An 18,187-nucleotide genomic window follows, 5' to 3' on the forward strand; every position below is an offset into this window, starting at 1 on the left:
TTTCTAGGGTTTCTTGAATTTCAGAAAGAGTTCGTTAAACACATGCATACGCAGAGACAGATAGAATAAATGTTTGGAAAGGAGAGAACAAAGATAATAATTATTTGAAAAAGTGTCTAGATTAATAAAATAAATATCCCTAGGTTGTCTGCACAGTAGCTATCTATAACAAATGACTGTACCACTGATCTGAGAAGCCTAAACTGAGATCTACTAAAGCGTGATTTAAGTGAAAATATAGTAATATTTCTGCATGACAGTTCTATAAACTTCGCTCCCAATTCCTTGATCTTCATTTTTCTTTCAGACCGGGAAATTTCCACACTGAGGATTCTCCAAGTTAGAAGGAACATGAAATATAAGATAACAAATGCATTAGTTTGCTTTGAGCCCAGGCAAAGGAAAATTCAGGCTACTTCCCCTCTGAAGTATAAGAGAGAGGGAAAGGAAAATGTGGTCAAACTTGTGTGGATCTGTAATTGTAGCCCTTCTTACTAAAATAGAGTACTAGTCTTCTTGTGGAATCTGCTTCCTGATCTATAGGGCTGACAGATGTATATTGGACAATATACAGGTGAAACTTGAAAAATTAGAATATCGTACAAAAGTTCATTTATTTCAGCAATGCAACTTAAAAGGTGAAACTAATATATGAGATAAGACTCATTATATGCAAAGCAAGATAGTTCAAGCAGTGATTTGTCATAATTGTGATGATTATGGCGTACAGCTCATGAAAACCCCAAATCCACCTTCTCAGAAAATTAGAATATTACATGCAATCAATAAAACAAGGATTGTACATAGAACAATATCGGACCTCTGAAAAGTATAAGCATGCATATGTACTCAGTTCTTGATTTGAGCCCCTTTTGCAGCAATTACTGCCTCAATGCGGCATGGCATGGAAGCTATCAGCCTATGGCACTGCTGAGGTGTTATGGAAGACCAGGATGCTTCAACAGCATGTCTCTCATCTTTCTCTTGGCAATGCCCCATAGATTCTCTATGGGGTTCAGGTCAGACGAGTTTGCTGGCCAATCAAGCACAGTAATCCAACAGTCATTGAACCAGGTTTTGGTGGTCCAAAGTCCTGTTGCTCAGTGGTCCAAAGTCCTCTTTTCCAATGAGAGCAACTTTTGCATATCATTTGAAAAGCAAGGACGGAGGAAGAATGGAGGAAGAATGGAGAGGCCAATCAAGCACAGTAATCCCACAGTCATTGAACCAGTTTTTGGTGCTTTTGGCAAAAGTTGCTCTCATCAGAAAAGAGGACTTTGGACCACTGTGCTTCATTAAGACCAGGGTCAATGCAGCCATCTACCAGGAGATTTTGGAGCACTTCATGTTTCCTTCTGCAAACGAGATTTATGGGGATGCTGACTTCATTTTCCAGCTGCTCACACTGCCAAAAGCACCAAAATCTGGTTCAATGACTGTTGGATTACTGTGCTTGATTGGCCAGCAAATTCGTCTGACCTGAACCCCATAGAGAATCTATGGGGCATTGCCAAGAGAAAGATGAGAGACATGAGACCGAACAATGCAGAAGAGCTGAAGGCCGCTATTGAAGCATCCTGGTCTTCCATAACACCTCAGCAGTGCCACAGGCTGATAACTTCCATGCCACGCCACATTGAGGCAGTAATTGCTGCAAAAGGGGCCCAAACCAAGTACTGAGTACATATGCATGCTTATACTTTTCAGAGGTCCAATATTGTTCTATGTACAATCCTTGTTTTATTGATTGCATGTAGTATTCTAATTTTCTGAGATGGTGGATTTGGGGTTTTCATGAGCTGTACGCCATAATCATCACAATTATGACAAATCACGGCTTGAACTATCTTGCTTTGCATGTAATGAGTCTTATCTCATATATTAGTTTCACCTTTTAAGTTGCATTACTGAAATGAACTTTTGCACGATATTCTAATTTTTCGAGTTTCACCTGTACATACATCTCTGCTTATATGACTTGAGTGGAAAATGGGGGAAACCAGGTTAATCATGAGAATCTAATGTCAAGCTTTGTTCGGTCCACAGTTGTAGCTGGACCTATGAGCATAAGTCTAACTCCTATAACAAAATATGTGCCATAATGTTACTGTGTAAGGTCCAGGCTTTTAGAGATAGTAGCAATGATTTATGCAAGTATGTAATGGCAGGAGTGTGCATCACATCACAATACACTAGCTCTGTGTCCTATGGATGCCCACATCTATAAGCATTACACCTATAGAAATATATGTCTATAACTATCTCTATCTCTATATACATATAGCAATAGCACTTAGACTTATATACCTCTTCACAGTGCTTTACAGCCTTCTCTAAGCGGTTTACAGAGTCAGCATATTGCCCCCAACAATCTGGGACCTCAATTTACTGACCTCAGAAGGATAGAAGGCTGAGTCTCATACGCACACGCACACGCACACACACACACACAAGGTTAGAAAAAGCAATAGAGGTTTAAAGTGGGATAGGTAACTAGTATACTGGCGTGAACCTGAAGCTTTTTGCAGAAGATTCCATAAATTTAGAAGTAATTATTACTCATGGCCAATAGACAAGAGGCTGTCATATTACTTATTGTTCCCATAACTATATTTCTTAAAAGAAGAAGGAATAGCATTAATGCAGTCTACACTTGTGGCTATGGCACTAGTTTTCACTCTTGAACAGATTGACTTCTGTAGTATATAAAAAAATACGGAAACAGCATTGAGGAAATAAAAATGAACGATAATTTAAAAGAGACGAACACTGTAAAACGTGAGCAAACAAGGTCTGGTTATTTCTTACTAAAAATGTAACACAGAAATATCCCAGCACAGATTACTCTGTAGTTTTTTTTAAGCTAAACTTACTACCACTGATTTCAGATAATAAATACTCTGTTTCCATTCCCATGCCAACCAATCTCTTTCTTTCATTGACATTTAAGCTATCGCTACATTCTTTTACAAATGAGTTATAATTGATTTTATACGTGCAGATGCCATAGAACTCAACTCTGTGCTACAAGAGGGAACAATCTGCCAGTAAAATTCAGAAGGCCAGCTTTAGGAAAATATAATTATTAGAAACATTTTATTAGTGGCATTTTAATTTTTGCTTTAAACATCAATGCCTAAAAAGTAATTTATTGCTTATGAATTACTATCTATCACTTTCCCAAGACATTTCGTAACTGCATAACTAAGCTTATCCTATGATATCCACAATGTAGCTTTTCCCTGAGCTAACTGAAGCTGAAAAACTGCAATTTGTCTAAAGGGGGACAACCTATTCTCCAAAGAACCCGGGGAAGGACAAAAGTAATGGATGGAAACTAATCACGGAGACAACCAACCTAGAAATAAGGAGAAATTTCTTGACAGTGAGAACAATTAATCAGTGGAACGACTTGAATTAAAAAGTTGTGGGTGCTCCATCACTGAAGACTTTTAAGAAGAGATTGGACAACCATTTGTCTAAAATGGTATAGGATCTCCTCCTTGAGCAGGAGATTGGCCTAGAAGATCTCCAAGATCACTTCCAGCTCTGTTATTCTGTTAAAGCATCTAGTGAGAAGATGCCTGTCCTGGTATATGAATTTAGATCTTTTCTCGTGAATTAATATGTTAATTTACATTTCTATTTAAGTATTTATTTATTTATTGCAATTGCAGAAAGTTTCTATGTGAGTTTGGAGTCAAAGAACAAAATAGAAATGAAGCAATTTCAAAGCTTACTGAATATAAAATAATAAATACTGTACACAGGCGGAAGAGATATCAATATTCAAGCTATAAGCCTTGCTTTTTTAAAAAAAATAATGCCATATTTGTGCTATACTTCAGTTCTGTAGATTAAATCTAAACTAGTCTGCTCTGTTGCTTTTGTGACTGATGTATTTTGGGAGGATCATCTTTCATTTCTGCATTTCTAAGTCAAGAATGACTGCAGGCTATCCTAAAAACAAATGTTTACCATGCCAAAGTCTTGTTTTTGAAACGTATTATGTTCCTGCTACAAGGAAACTTTGTTCTTTAAACTTATGTTACTGGCAGATTATTTTTACGGATGGCACATTTTCCAGGAACAAAACAATATGCCACCAGCAAGCAGGAATTTTTGGGAACATTGGCAAGTCTCACAAATATATCTATTTTTTTCTTTGCAATCAGAATAAAGTAAAGAGAAAATAGAAAGAAAAAACATAGTAGGCATGAAGTACCCATATATTTGTAGCTCAGGGTTGAAATCAGGGGCCTAGGTTGTTTTCTTGCAGACATTTCACTACCCAAACTAGATAACATCATCGGTGCTAGTGACTAGCACCAATGATGTTACCTAGCTTGGTAATGAAATGTCTATAAGAAAACAACCAAGCTCATACTGCACCAAGGACCTTTCAGAATAGACATGACAGATTAAAACTCTGGTTCTTTTCTTGTATTTTATAATTATAAAAACTTTAAAATAAAGTCTTATAATACTTTAAGAAACAACATTTGGTTTTCAAAATCATGTCTGCTAAACACCCTAATGTGTACGAAGTATGTTGTAAAGAACAAATGAATAGGAAAAAAAATCTAATAAAACATGGATTCAGTGATCAAGACAAAGGTCCAAAATGCTTCTATATCTTTTTAGATATTGCAATTTTTGTTTTGTTTGCTTGCTTCCAGATGCTATTGCTCTCTTGCTGTGTGATTCTGTTCCAAATACAGAAAATACCTTCATGAAGAAAAGCAATAACCAGGGAATGCACTTCCTGAGACAATGATTAATGAATCCATTTGGCTTATCTTTGACATTAAGGGAGATTTTCCACATAGTGGGCTGATTGGCAGCTGTCAGAGTTAAACTTCAGAGTGTTAAGTAATACCACAGTGATTGTATATATCAAAAGCAAAATATCATTATGACAACCAGACTCTCATCCAGGCTAATGAGGCAAAATCTCTCATATTGCTTATAAATTCAGCTTAAAGGCTGGAAATCTTTTCAAAAGTAGTCAGCATAGAAGACACAATGACTGTTTGGAAATAAGCATATTTGAATGGTGAGTTTGCTGGGCTATCCTCATCAATCAATCAATCAATAGAATATCTGAAATATATACTTCTGACCTATAGCACAAGAGACTGAGTATATAGAGGACTGATAAGAAATCCTATGATAATTATGTCCTTCCTCACCACTTTAACTTAAAAACATTAAATAAAGTATGGCACAAAAATGTTTAACTAGGGGCTTTCAGGGGATGTAAAATAAAATGAAGATAGCTCTGTAAAAGTGGAGCTGAAAACCTCAGCAAGACCAAGGAATTAAAGTTTTTTTAAAAATATATATCTTTCCATATAGAGGATGAGATATCACCCATAGTATGTACTCTGCATGGCTGTTCCTCACAAGGATTTTTCAGCACAGTGATCTCCCGTGGGTTTAAACGCTGAGAGACAAATTGGCCAATTTTTTGCAAACATGGCAGACACTTTTATAGGACAACTAAGTTCCCAAACTTCACTTTCTAATCACTCTCAGAAATTGTCTAAAGCTATTAGAGACATTTGTAATTTCAGGCTTGAAAAATCTTCATTGAGTGAATTTACTTTCAACTCTGAACAAAAGAAAAATTACAAGCTGAAGATATTAAAGAATTAGAAATAAATGGCAAAAAGCCAAATAAGATATTGATCTCAAAAGTTATAAATGAATTAAGGATCGAAATAAATTTGGAAAATTGACATTTATTATTAGAATTAATTATTTGCTTCTCGTGGGAAACAGATTTATTTTGGTTATCCTGGCAACTGCAATTCATAAAAAAAGATAATTGATAATTTTAGAAACTGGACACTAGAGAAGATTAAAGATTCTAAGCAGAAGAAATAAATAAAACAGTATATAAAACTGATGTCAGTTAATACTGGGATGAATGAGCCATGGTTAGAGTGCAGTACTGCAGGTTACTTCTGCTGCCTGCTGCCTGCCTGCAATTTGGCAGTTCGAATCTTACCAGGCTTGAGGTTGACTCAACCTTCCAAGGTGGGTAAAATGATGACCCAGATTGTTGGGTGCAACATGCTGGCTCCGTAAACCGCTTAGAAAGGGCTTTAAAGCACTTTAAATCAGTATATAAGTCTAAGTGCTATTGCTATTGCTATTACAGAATGACACAAACATTGAAACATTGGGAATATTAAAGGAGAATCTTTGAAGAATGGAGCAAGGTTAGCAACCAAAATGTATTTTCAGTAATGATATCTGCTTCTATGGACAGACTATGTTTAAAATAATGAATTGAAATGAATGACAAATATGGAACAATTTTTATTGATAATGTAAAGTATAAAATATGGAAATAAAAATGAAAGGCAAGAGAATTATTTAGAAAAGAAACTAAACCAGCTAAAGTTTTACAAATTAAAAGGGAAATACAAATTATAAATCAAGAAGATGACCTGGAAAATGTTATTGGATCTACAAAGGATGCTTGTTAAAGCCTAGAAAAAAAAAACCTGTGTAATGGAATAATGAATTAAAAATAGATCAAATCCTACAACAATATTTGAATTAAAGATTAAGACTGTTAGAGAAATAAACAGAAGAAAAGATATAAATTCGAACAACATTAAAATAAGACATTTTTTGCAATGTTCAAAAAAGCCGACGCTTTACGGAAATTTTGCTGGATTGAAAAGTGGATATTTTATGGATTTATTTATAAATAAGGAATGGGATATGGGATGAAGAGATATCTATTTAATCTTACATGGATGAAGTGTTATTAAATATGTTTTTATTTGTTGTGGTTAAAGTTCTTTATATACTGATTTTTCTTATTATTTCTTTTCTTTATGATATTTTTCCTCCACCATTTGGGCATTTAAGTAGCGGTTGGTGTTTTTTTTTTTTCTGGTAGATGTCTTGGTTTTTGGGGGGAGTCTCCTTTTGGATTAGGTTGGTGATTGTTTGTCTTTGGAATCCGTTGGAGACTAATACATTTGTGAGTTTGTGTAATTCAATTTTCAGGTGGTCTTTGTCGGCTAGGCATTTGGTTCTGGAGATGAGAGTCTTGGCTACAGAGCTGATCTGTGCAGGGTGGTGATGGGATTGTGCATTTAAGTAGCGGTTGGTGTGTGTTTTTTTCTGGTAGATGGTGTGTCCTAGGGAGCCATCTACCAGAAAAAACCCCCACACCAACCGCTACTTAAATGCCCAAGACATAGAACAGGACAATGGCATCGCCCTCCTCCCTTACATCAAAGGCACCACAGATAAAATCAGCAAAATTCTCCACAAGCACAATATCGAGACAGCCTTCACCACTGACCAAAAAATAGCCAACATCTTAAGAAACCCCAAAGGCAAAATCCAGCTAGAAAACCAAGGAGTCTACGAAATACCATGCAAAATCTGCCTGGCAACATATATAGGACAAACAAACAGGAGAATAAATGCACGCATCTCAGAACACAAGAACGCAGTAAGAAAAAAAGAAAAAACTTCCTCACTTTTCCAGCACCTTAAAGCTACAGGACATGAAATCAACTTTGAAGGAGCCAGGTTAATCTCCAAAACAGAACACCGCAACAAGAGAATAATTATGGAAGCCATCGAAATAGAGAAACACCCCCACAACATGAATAAACGTGATGATACCTCCCACCTACCAAACATCTGGAAACCAGCCCTAGTCAACAAACGAACACCACCCACCACCCAGGCCATTACAATACAAAACAACAATGCAGACACAGCCAGCACCAATCAGCACCAATCTACCAATCATGATACAACAACACAAGCAATCATTCCACTTACTGAAACAAAGCCAGCACCCCATCCCTTCCCACCAAGACTTACAGAAAGACGGCAGCTCCAATTGCATTTTAAGCCCAAGCCTGAAGATGGCAAGTGAGATCTTGCCGAAACGTTGCCAAGACAATCTCAATCCTACATGGGAAAAGAGCCGAATACAACAAAACCAGCATACCTACACCCGTGAAAATCTACGAAAACAAATTATACATCTATATCTATATCTATATCTATATCTATATCTATATCTATATCATCTATATCTATATCTATATCTATATCTATATCTATATCTATATCTATATCTATATCTATATCTATATCTATATCTATATCTATATCTATATCTATATCATCTCTATCTATCTATCTATCTATCTATCTATCTATCTATCTATCTATCTATCTATCTATCTATCTATCTAAACATTTAACTACAACATACTGTATATAGTGCCAGGGCGAGTATGGAATTGATAAATTTGAAGCATGAAAAAAAAATGAAATTATCATGGTTTAATAAATTCCTCTGCATATTACATATGAATGGGAGCAAGGATGGGAGCAGTGCACGTATGTGTGGCATTTGAAAAACAAAACTAGAGGGAAACTGAGTAGAAAGTAACCATCTGTTTGCAGTTGTTTCCTGAGGGGTAATCATATGAATCTGCTGCAACAACAATATGAACAAAAAGCCTTATGGCATTTAAAAAACTAAAACCCACACAGGACTTGTTTGCTTGCACCTATTTATAGCAATGTTTGTACACATTTTAAACACATTTTCAGCATAATAAATCAATGCTCAATGATTAGCATATGATGGCTGTCTGCATTGAAAATTAAATATTTTCCGAATATTATTTAATAATAATAATAAATAATAATTTGAATTTATTAGCCGCTCCCTTTCCAGGCAGGACTCGGGGCGGCGTACAATGGGCATATAAAACATAAAACATGTGTACAAACACACAAACATACATATATACAAAGACACACATGCACGGAGGAGGTAACAAATTACAACATTTAGACAGTTAAAAATCACCATTAAAATACCCCAATTGTAAAAAACCCAATGTACAATTAAAATTTAAAATTTAAAAAGACAGTCAGGAGGAGTGAGAAAAATTACGGTTGAGCCAGGCCAGATAATTGAAAGAGGTGGGTCTTCAGCTGTATACGGAAGGAGCGGAGATCGGAAGTAATCCTGATGTCACGGGGGAGGTCATTCCACAGGGCTGGGCCCATCACAGAGAAGGCTCTGCTCCTGGGTGTCGCCCCCCGACACTGTTTGGCGGACGGCACCCGGAGAAGTCCCTCTCTGTGTGAGCGAATTGGTCGTAGGGATGTGTGGGGCAGGATGCGATCCTGCATGTAACTAGGCCCTGTGCCATGAAGCGCTTTAAAGATCATAATCAAAATCTTGAAACGCACTCGGTAGACCACAGGAAGCCAGTGCAGCTCGCGCAGGAGAGGTGTTACAGGGGAGTATCTAGTCCTCCCCATAATCACCCGCGCGGCCGCGTTCTGGACCAACTGTAGTCTCCGAGTGCATCTCAAGGGAAGCCCCATGTAGAGAGCATTGCAGTAGTCCAGGCGAGACGTCACTAGCGCATGGGTGACTGTGCGTAGGGCATCCCGGTCCAATAAGGGGCGCAATTGGCGCATCAGGCGGACCTGATGGAACGCCCCCCTTGCCACGGCTGTTACATGGTCATCCATGGACAGCCGGGCATCTAGGAGGACGCCCAAATTGTGCACCTGTTCCATGGGGGCTAGTTGCACGCCCCCGATGGCCAGAGATGGAAGCACCTGGTTGAACCGGGAGGCCGGAAGCCACAGCCACTCCGTCTTGGAAGGGTTGAGTTTTAGTCGGTTGCCATCCATCCAGACCCGTACGGCCTCCAAACACCGGGACATCATTTCGACGGCCTCATTGGGGTGGTTCGGGGTGGAAATGTATAGCTGAGTATCATCAGCATACAGATGATATCCCACCCCAAAACCACGGATGATCTCGCCCAGCGGTTTCATGTATGTGTTGAACAGGAGAGGCGAGAGCACCGATCCCTGTGGCACTCCACATGTGAGTGGCCTCCGGGTCGATCTCTGCTCCCCTGCCAACACACGTTGCATCCGGTCAGAGAGGTAGGAGCCAAACCACCATAAAACGGTGCCCCTGACTCCCAACCCCTCTAGCCGGTGCAACAGGATACCATGGTCGATGGTATCGAACGCCGCCGAGAGATCTAATAGGACCAGGATAGAGGAACAACCCCTATCTCTGGCCCTCCAGAGATCATCAACCAATGCAACCAAGGCCGTCTCCGTGCTGTGTCCGGGGCGGAAGCCGGACTGGCGCGGGTCTAGATAATCATTTTCCTCCAGGTGACGTGGGAACTGCTGTACCACCACACTCTCTACAACCTTCGCTAAGAAAGGAAGGTTGGAGACTGGACGATAATTGACTAGGTCCGTTGGGTCCAGGGAAGGCTTCTTGAGCAGGGGCCTCACCACCGCCTCTTTCAAGGTGGCCGGTAGAGACCCCTCACCCAACGAGGCGTTCACTAGGCCCAGGAGCCAGTCGCGCATAACCTCCCAGGATGCCAGTACAAGCCAGGAGGGACACGGGTCCAATAAACATGTGGTGGGTCGCAGACGTCCACGCAACCTGTCCAAATCCTCGATGGCAACCGAGTCAAACTCCTCCCAAAGCGGTCCTTCAAGACTCGCCACGGGCGTCTCTACTGAACCACTGAAAGGGGCCCATCCCATCTGGATTTGAGCGACTTTGTCCTGTAGATATTTCCCAAACTCCTCTGCTCTGCCCTGTAAAGGGGCTTCCCGCGGTCTCTCAAACAAGAGGGAGCGAGTCACCCGAAACAGGGCGGCAGGGCGGTTATCTGCGGACGCAATAAGAGCGGCGCAATGTTGACGTTTGGCCGCTCTTAATGCCACAAGGTACGTCCTCAAATAGGCTCGTGCCTGTGCTCGGTCAAATTCGGAACGGGAGGATCTCCAACAACTCTCTAGGTGTCTCTTGTGGCGTTTCATCACCCTTAGCTCCTCGGTAAACCAAGGGGCCAGGGTGGTTCGTCGCCGCAGGAGAGGCCGCAAAGGCGCCACCCGGTCTAGGGCCCCGGTAGTCGCACTATTCCATGCGTCTACCAGGTCCTCCACTCGGGGGCGGGTCAGGTCCACAGGAGGTGGCCCAAGCTCCGTCTGGAACCTATCTGGTTCCATCAGGCGCTTGGGGCGGAACCATCTAATACCTTCCAGTTCCGCCTCCTCGCGGCGGGGGGTAGCACCAGGGAAGTCCAGCCGGAGAAGTGAGTGATCCGACCATGACAGGGGAATAATGGCTGGATCCCCTATTCCCAGATCACTCATCCACTGGCCAGAGACAAAGACAAGATCCAGCGTGTGGCCTCCCTCGTGAGTAGGGCCCTGAATTAACTGGGTCAGGTCCATGGCTGTCATGGAAGCCATGAACTCCCGAACCCCCTCAGACGCTTCTCCCATCGACGGCAGATTAAAATCCCCCATCACTAAAAGTTTGGGGGTCTCAACCGCCACCGATGAGATCAGCTCAAGGAGTTCAGGCAGGGCCGCTGACGTATAGCGAGGAGCCTACATAGCAAAATGGTTAATCTTCAAAAGCATGATTTAACCTTACATTTGTTTCTTTGCAGGATGATGGGTTATAGGGGGTGTGAGAGATTCCTGAGGAATAAACTGCAACCTCACACCTTCAAATACCCCAGAACATGCATGCGCGCATGCGCGCACGGGCACACACAGACAACTTTCAACCCTGTCCCTTCTCTGTCAGTAATGGCTTCTTACACCCTTTTAGCAGAAAGATCAGGATGGCACCCAATCTTTTAGAAGTTGCCTATTTCCATTTCTTATGGATGTAGAGAGCACTTTCCAGTGGTGGGTTCCGGGTCCCGTTCCAACCAGTACAGTTGGAACGGGCCTGGCGGTGTGTACAAGGATGCGCACAGTACGTGTGCACACCCACCCAGTGCGTGCATGCATCTTAGTGCCTCTGAGAGCCTCCGCAACGCACCAGCTGATCAGCAGCTGTGCACATGCGTGGAAGCGCCGAAGACTTAAAAGACCGGTAAGGAGCTTGGGCAGGCTCCGGTACGCCTGTACTGGGGCGTACCGCCTGCAACCCACCACTGGCACCTTCCTAAAATGAGAATGCAAGTCTATACCCCAGGACAAAGGAAACAAAAGAAGAAAAGAAGTTGAGGTAGAGATATAAAATGGAAGAATGTACCACTTCAATAATATCTAGCTATATTTCACCATCTAAATTTATTTGTGTTATATTGTGTTATAGGAAACTCAGTCATTGTTTTGGTTTAGCATACTTATCTTAATCTGTAACTCTTATCAGACAACTAACTAATTCCCTAATGGATCAGAAAAGCATTAAAAACCACACACCACAATATGCCTTTCAAAATGCACAGTATAGCCTTGTGTTTTAAAACTTCCAGTTAGATCTGCTAAGAATTAAGATACCTTAATTTGTTTAATTGCTTATTTTGTCCCTGGCCTTTTCAAGGGTCTAAAAGAATAAAATAAGAAATATTTCTGGAAAAAAACCATCTCAGTAAATGAACTGTTAGGCACTGTCAAAAGGGCTGCTGAAGGATGAAGTCACCCTGAAGTATCATACTATGGTTTCATAAATACTTCAGAGTAGATCAAGACATTATTCTTACCTAAATCCTTGAGGACAAATGCAGGTGTATCCATTTACAGCATCTACACACATGGCACCATGGCGGCATTTGTGTCCCCTGCAGTCATCATCATCTGTTTCACAGTGCTTTCCACTGTAGCCTGGTAAGCATTCACACCTGCAATCAGGTTAAGGACTCCATTAATACAAAGCTGCATACTAGATTGCATCTACAAAACCTGTCCACAGTAGGCATGCAAATGAAACAGATAGCCAACCCAAAATAAAATGGTACTCTAAGTCTTACACATCACAGATGAAGTGCGTTAACTGTTTTTTTTTGTTTTGATTTTCCTAATGAGAGGGAAATGCTTTCTAGTTTATGTCCAACTAGAAAGGCGTGAAAGATGGTTGATAACATACAGAGTTGTGTCTCTCAGTCTTGTCAATTTGATATTTGGACTTCAACACCCAGAATTCCCCTGCCAGCAGGTGCTCTTGGCTGAAACTTGGTTTTTAAAGTTACAGGCTAGAGAGAGCAGAGATCTCTGGAAAACTAGGCAATCTCTCAAAATCTTCAACGTGTTTTGGAATAGCCTGAATGTACAGCATAAGCCACATTCAAGCCTCCCTGGAAAATAATGAACATATTCAGACAGTGCAAAAGAAATATAGTTCCTATAGTTAATATTTAACATACAGTATTCGGAAAAGGCACTTCCATATACTTTTGGGCTGTAGTTATAGCCTTCTTTTTTAAGAGTAAAGATTGGAATAGAAAATGAAACAGAATTGCATCAATGTTAAGTAGTAGTAGAGTTTATCTAATAAGATTATTGTGCAGCAGAGATGCAAATCAGTGGTGGGATTCAAATTTTTTTACTACCAGAGGATGTGTCTTGGTGGGTTGGCATGGCTTTGTGGGCGTGGCTTTGTGGGCGTGGCAGGGGAAGGATACTGTAAAATCTTCATTCCCACCGCACTCCAGAGAAGGATACTGTAAAATCTCCATTCCGTTCCAATCGGCTGGGACTCGGGAGGCAGAGAATAGATGGGGGCAGGGCCAGTCAGAGGTGGTATTTATCAGTTCTCCGAACTACTCAAAATTTCTGCTACCGGTTCTCCAGAACTGGTCAGAACCTGCTGAATACCACCTCTGATGCAAATGATTACATTTCATCAACCTGAGTTATACACCAAAACCCAGAGCTGACATTAGAATAAAACTCTCCAATAATCAATGCAAGACTTTTTTTAATTTAATATAATGATATAAATGTATCCTAAAGCTAGCAAAAATATAGTATAAATTTCTGGTGAATAATTGAAAGGTTTTTTTTTAATAGTTTTATAAAAGTCTTGCAAAAAAACTTACATTTTTAAATCTCGAGAGATCAGACACCAGACATTAATTTAAAGGGGAATCAGTTTCAGAGATCAGGAACTATATGGGGAAAAATCTTCTAAAATGCGAAGAGTCTATTTTAATGGAAGGAAAAACTAATCGTACAATTGTACAGTTTAGTTAATCTGAATGGAACATTAGTTATAATCTAGTGATTCAAATAATAAAGAATTTAAATGGATAATGTTCCTGAAGACTAAACTGATATACGGATCTAAAAGTAGACATTATGATATCAGGAAAGATCTAGGCTGCCTAAATTGCATTACAGGTATTCCTTGACATGACCACAATTGAGTCCAAAATTTCAGTTGTTAAGTGAGATGTTTGTTAAGTGAATTTTGCCCCATTTTATGATCTTTCTTGCCACAGTTAAGTGAATTACTGCATGATACGTTAGTAACTTGTTTGTTAAGTGAATCTGACTTCCCCTTTGACTTGGCTTCTCAGAAATTTGCAAAAGATCATCATGTGACACTGGGACACAGCTATGGTCATAAGTATAAATCAGTTGCCAAGCATCTGAATTTTGATCAAATGATCAAGGGGATGCTTCAAAGAGTGTAATTAAAAATGGTCGTAAGTCACTTTTTTCAGTGCTGTTGTAACATTGGATTGTCACTAAATGAACTGTTGTAACTTGAGGACTACCTGTACTGTAAACACAAACAAGAGGAGAGCAGAATTGGAAACAAACTATAAATCCAGGCAGGACATCACTAAGTTCAAAGGTAATAACTTACATTTTCTGAAGTTTGATATGAACAAATTTCCCTGGGGATTTCTTTAAATAAATCACTAAAAGTAGAATTCCAATTCTTAGTCCAAATAAAATGCATTGTTCTATCATAATACTAAACCTATTTTTATTTCCTTATTCATTACTTTGTGAACTTAAGCCCAATTAGTTTTGAAGGAACTCAGCTGAATAGGCATTCAAGCCTTTGTCGGTATTGCAGCTAAATTTTATTGAGGAAATCAAGTGTTTGCTTGCCTTTCAATCTAAGAGCATCATTATCTCTGATAAGATCATTCATGGTTGGTCTCCTCACTGCTGGAATTCATGCACACTGGATTCTTTGCCAACCTACAAATATTCAGAACATCTCAGTTTGCATGAAATCTGTTCAAACTGAATTCCTGAATAATTGCTTCAACTGGTATTATAGTAGTTGCCGCTATTCTATACAACATCTCATTCCTCTATAACTTTGAATTGAAAAAAAGGGGGAGGTTGTCTCTTCTTAAATCCAAAGATTACTGTTTTTTAAAAGTTTTGAAACAGCATAGCAACCAATTCTAGCGATTGGTTCAGCCACACTGACAAGGAAATGGTGTTCATAATAATTTGCTGCGGGAGGAAATAGCGACATTTAATCCTCTTGCTTTATTGATCCCTGTTGGCCCAAATAAAGTGATGTAATAACAAATGTTACACGCATCGTTACTCAAAGCTGCCATGGATCACATTTTTGACCTATATTGGCTATAGTCATAACAATATAACCACTACTTTTCTTGGACGACAGCATTAAATCAATGTTTTAACTTTTGTCAGTAATTCCATGCTACAGAATAATAAAGTTTATTTATAACTGTGCTCTAACACATCGGGCAGTTGGAACAGCAGCTTCCTTCCTTGGAGAGATATATTAAATTAATGTATATCTCTCTCTCACTGGAAGATTTCATGAAGAATTGTATGGAAAAAAGTTAGTTACATTACTGAGATCCTTAAATGTTAGAGCAATAGGGAATTGTGTTAAATACTACCTCTGGTTATCTTCATTTCAGACCACTTATATTGGTTTTGGCCTCAGATTTATTGAAGGATCACAAACCTGAAGCCAAAACCAATATAAGTAGTCTGAAATGAAGGTAATCAGAAAATAGTGTTACTGCAGTCAATATTTAAATTATTTCAATTACTATTTTCTTCTCTTTTTTATTTTTCATTCCTGAATTTATGTGCTCTCTCCTCCCCCAATCATTGCTGATCATGAATTTTCAGATTAATTTCATCCCTGGAAGTGATAAATTCAGAAAATAGCCTTTCTTCCAAAGGAATAAACTGTAATGAGAGGCAGCTTACTTCATCAGGTACATAGACTAATATAGGATTTAAACTGGAAGGCCCACTTAGCTTTATTAAAACTTTATTGCTTAATTAAGATAGAGGATTTCATTAATGCTAATTCTAATATATTCTAACAGCTGCTTTATGGAATCCCCAAATTTATTACCATGGAGCACCGTTTGGATCAAACCCAAATATCAAATCAAAGAAATTAAAGGCATAAAATAAAAAAGAAAAGAAAATGTAGCTAAATCTAATCTACATTAGCACCTTTTATTATATCTCTATATCCTTGCAAACTATCCTTGTTTCCATTATTTTTGTATACCAAGTCATACAATGTCTTTTGTTCCTAATTTTTTCATCTCTTTATTCTTGAGGAATTTCTTAACTGTCCAACCACAACTTTGCCCTTCCCATTTCTTCATTCAAATATTTGCTTTGTGCTTTTGATTCTCATTCTCTCTACATCAGGGGCGTCAAACTCAATTTCATTGAGGGCCACATTAGGGTTGTGTTTGACCTTGAGGGACTGGGGTGGGTGTTGCCAGGGTGGGTGTGGGTAGTTCGACATCACTTGTGTTAGGGGTGCCTGTGGTGGCCCGAGTGCTCTGCCAGCAAAAACAGGCTTGCAAGCTCCCTTTTTGGCTGCAACGGCTTCCGGCAACCCTCTGCCAGCGAAAATGGAGCACACCGGCCTCCTGAGCTCTGTTTTCACTGGCAGAGGCACCAATGGTTGGTCCTGTTTCCAGGGCAGCCTTGTGGGCCAGATCGAAGTACCTCACGGGCCGAATCTGGCCTCCGAGCCTTGAGTTTGACACCCCTGCTCTACACGATCAAATGTCATCAAGAAGCTTCTTTCATAATTGGTCAGTGATTTCTGAGACTAAACAAAATCAATATTCGTTTCTGTTCTTCCTTAGAAAAGATCATTTCCAACAATACTTTAGATAATTCAACTATTTATTTATTTCACTTTAGGAATAAAGTGTGGCTTCATCCTATTTCTTTTGATTGGAAGCAAATCAAAAGCCATAATAGATGCATTTTGGTTTCAGTAACAAATCATAAGAATAAATTGGCATAAATGAAAACACTTTGGCAACTTAATAGGGACACAAAAGGAATCCCCGCAACTGGGCATCCTTTGGGCAATGGTAATGTCACAGGGTTGATCCATTCACCACAAGAGTGTTTCGGTGCTTCTGACATGGAAACATAGTATGAGAAAAACATCTCCTTCATTTCTTGTAACTGGCATTAAACTGAAATAGAAGGAATCACACCTATTATTTGAACAACAAATTCAATCGCTATATTTGAAGATGTATTGAATTAATGAATGGATATGCAGTTCACTTTCCGCCAGGCTTGCTGAATTACAGTGTGCAATGGGGAGAGATAATGTGTTTATTAGTTTGGTCGGGAATAAGGGGTCCTTGGTGCGCTCTCTGAATTTGGTTGTTTTCTTGCATAGAAAGCACCAGAATGTGGCAATTAGTTAATAAAGTAACTCATTAGGATTGTGGATTTATATACAATATTTTAACATATCAACAGTACATACTTACTTATATTCTCTATCAAGAGAAATACATTTGGATTCATGTTTGCAAGGGTTTAGTTCAGGCACGCAATGGTTGATTACTTCATCACAGAGTTCTCCTGAAATAAAATTAAGAGAGCTTTTAATATAAATTTAGTAGAAGTTTAGTTGCCTGAATTATAATTAGAACTGAGGAACGAAAAATCGTTATGAAGAAACTATTGAGGACAATGATATCACCACCACCACCCCTTTTTAAAAAGAAGTTAATGGCATACCCATGATTAAAACTTTTATTGTGGTTTAGGATTAGTCAATGCAGCAAAAACAAATAAATACAGCGACACTGTACAAATAATGGATTGTATATTAAACATGTTGTAATACTAGAAGATTTGAGGTCTTTATGAATGTCATGAATTTTAATGTTGTCCTAAAACAAAATAAATAAATAATTGTTTATCATCAGGAACACATTTAGAAAGGCCTGTATAACCCAAAATGAATACACTTATCTTTGATTGTTCCAAAGAAGGCAAAACCAGGAAATTTTTGCTAGAGGATGTTATAAATTGAGTGCCAAACTGTATCCAGAATTCTGTCTTTGCCTTGTTAGTTTGATTGTAACTTAGTGTT

General features: G+C 39.2%; 1 protein-coding gene across 1 annotated transcript in view; it reads right to left on the reverse strand.

The window, feature by feature from the left end:
• The window catches only part of SLIT3 (slit guidance ligand 3), a 524,002-nt gene that overhangs the window by 31,455 nt on the left and 474,360 nt on the right, over positions 1-18,187 (reverse strand). The window contains exons 29-30 of the mRNA XM_081937040.1: positions 17,577-17,670; positions 12,564-12,701 (exon numbers count right to left, since the gene is read on the reverse strand). Coding sequence (XP_081793166.1) covers positions 12,564-12,701; positions 17,577-17,670 — 232 coding nt within the window. The remainder of the gene's footprint in view (positions 1-12,563; positions 12,702-17,576; positions 17,671-18,187) is intronic.

This window comes from Natrix helvetica (genome assembly GCF_964273705.1).
Source record: "Natrix helvetica genome assembly, chromosome: 1".
NCBI classification, from domain to species: Eukaryota; Metazoa; Chordata; class Lepidosauria; order Squamata; family Natricidae; genus Natrix; species Natrix helvetica.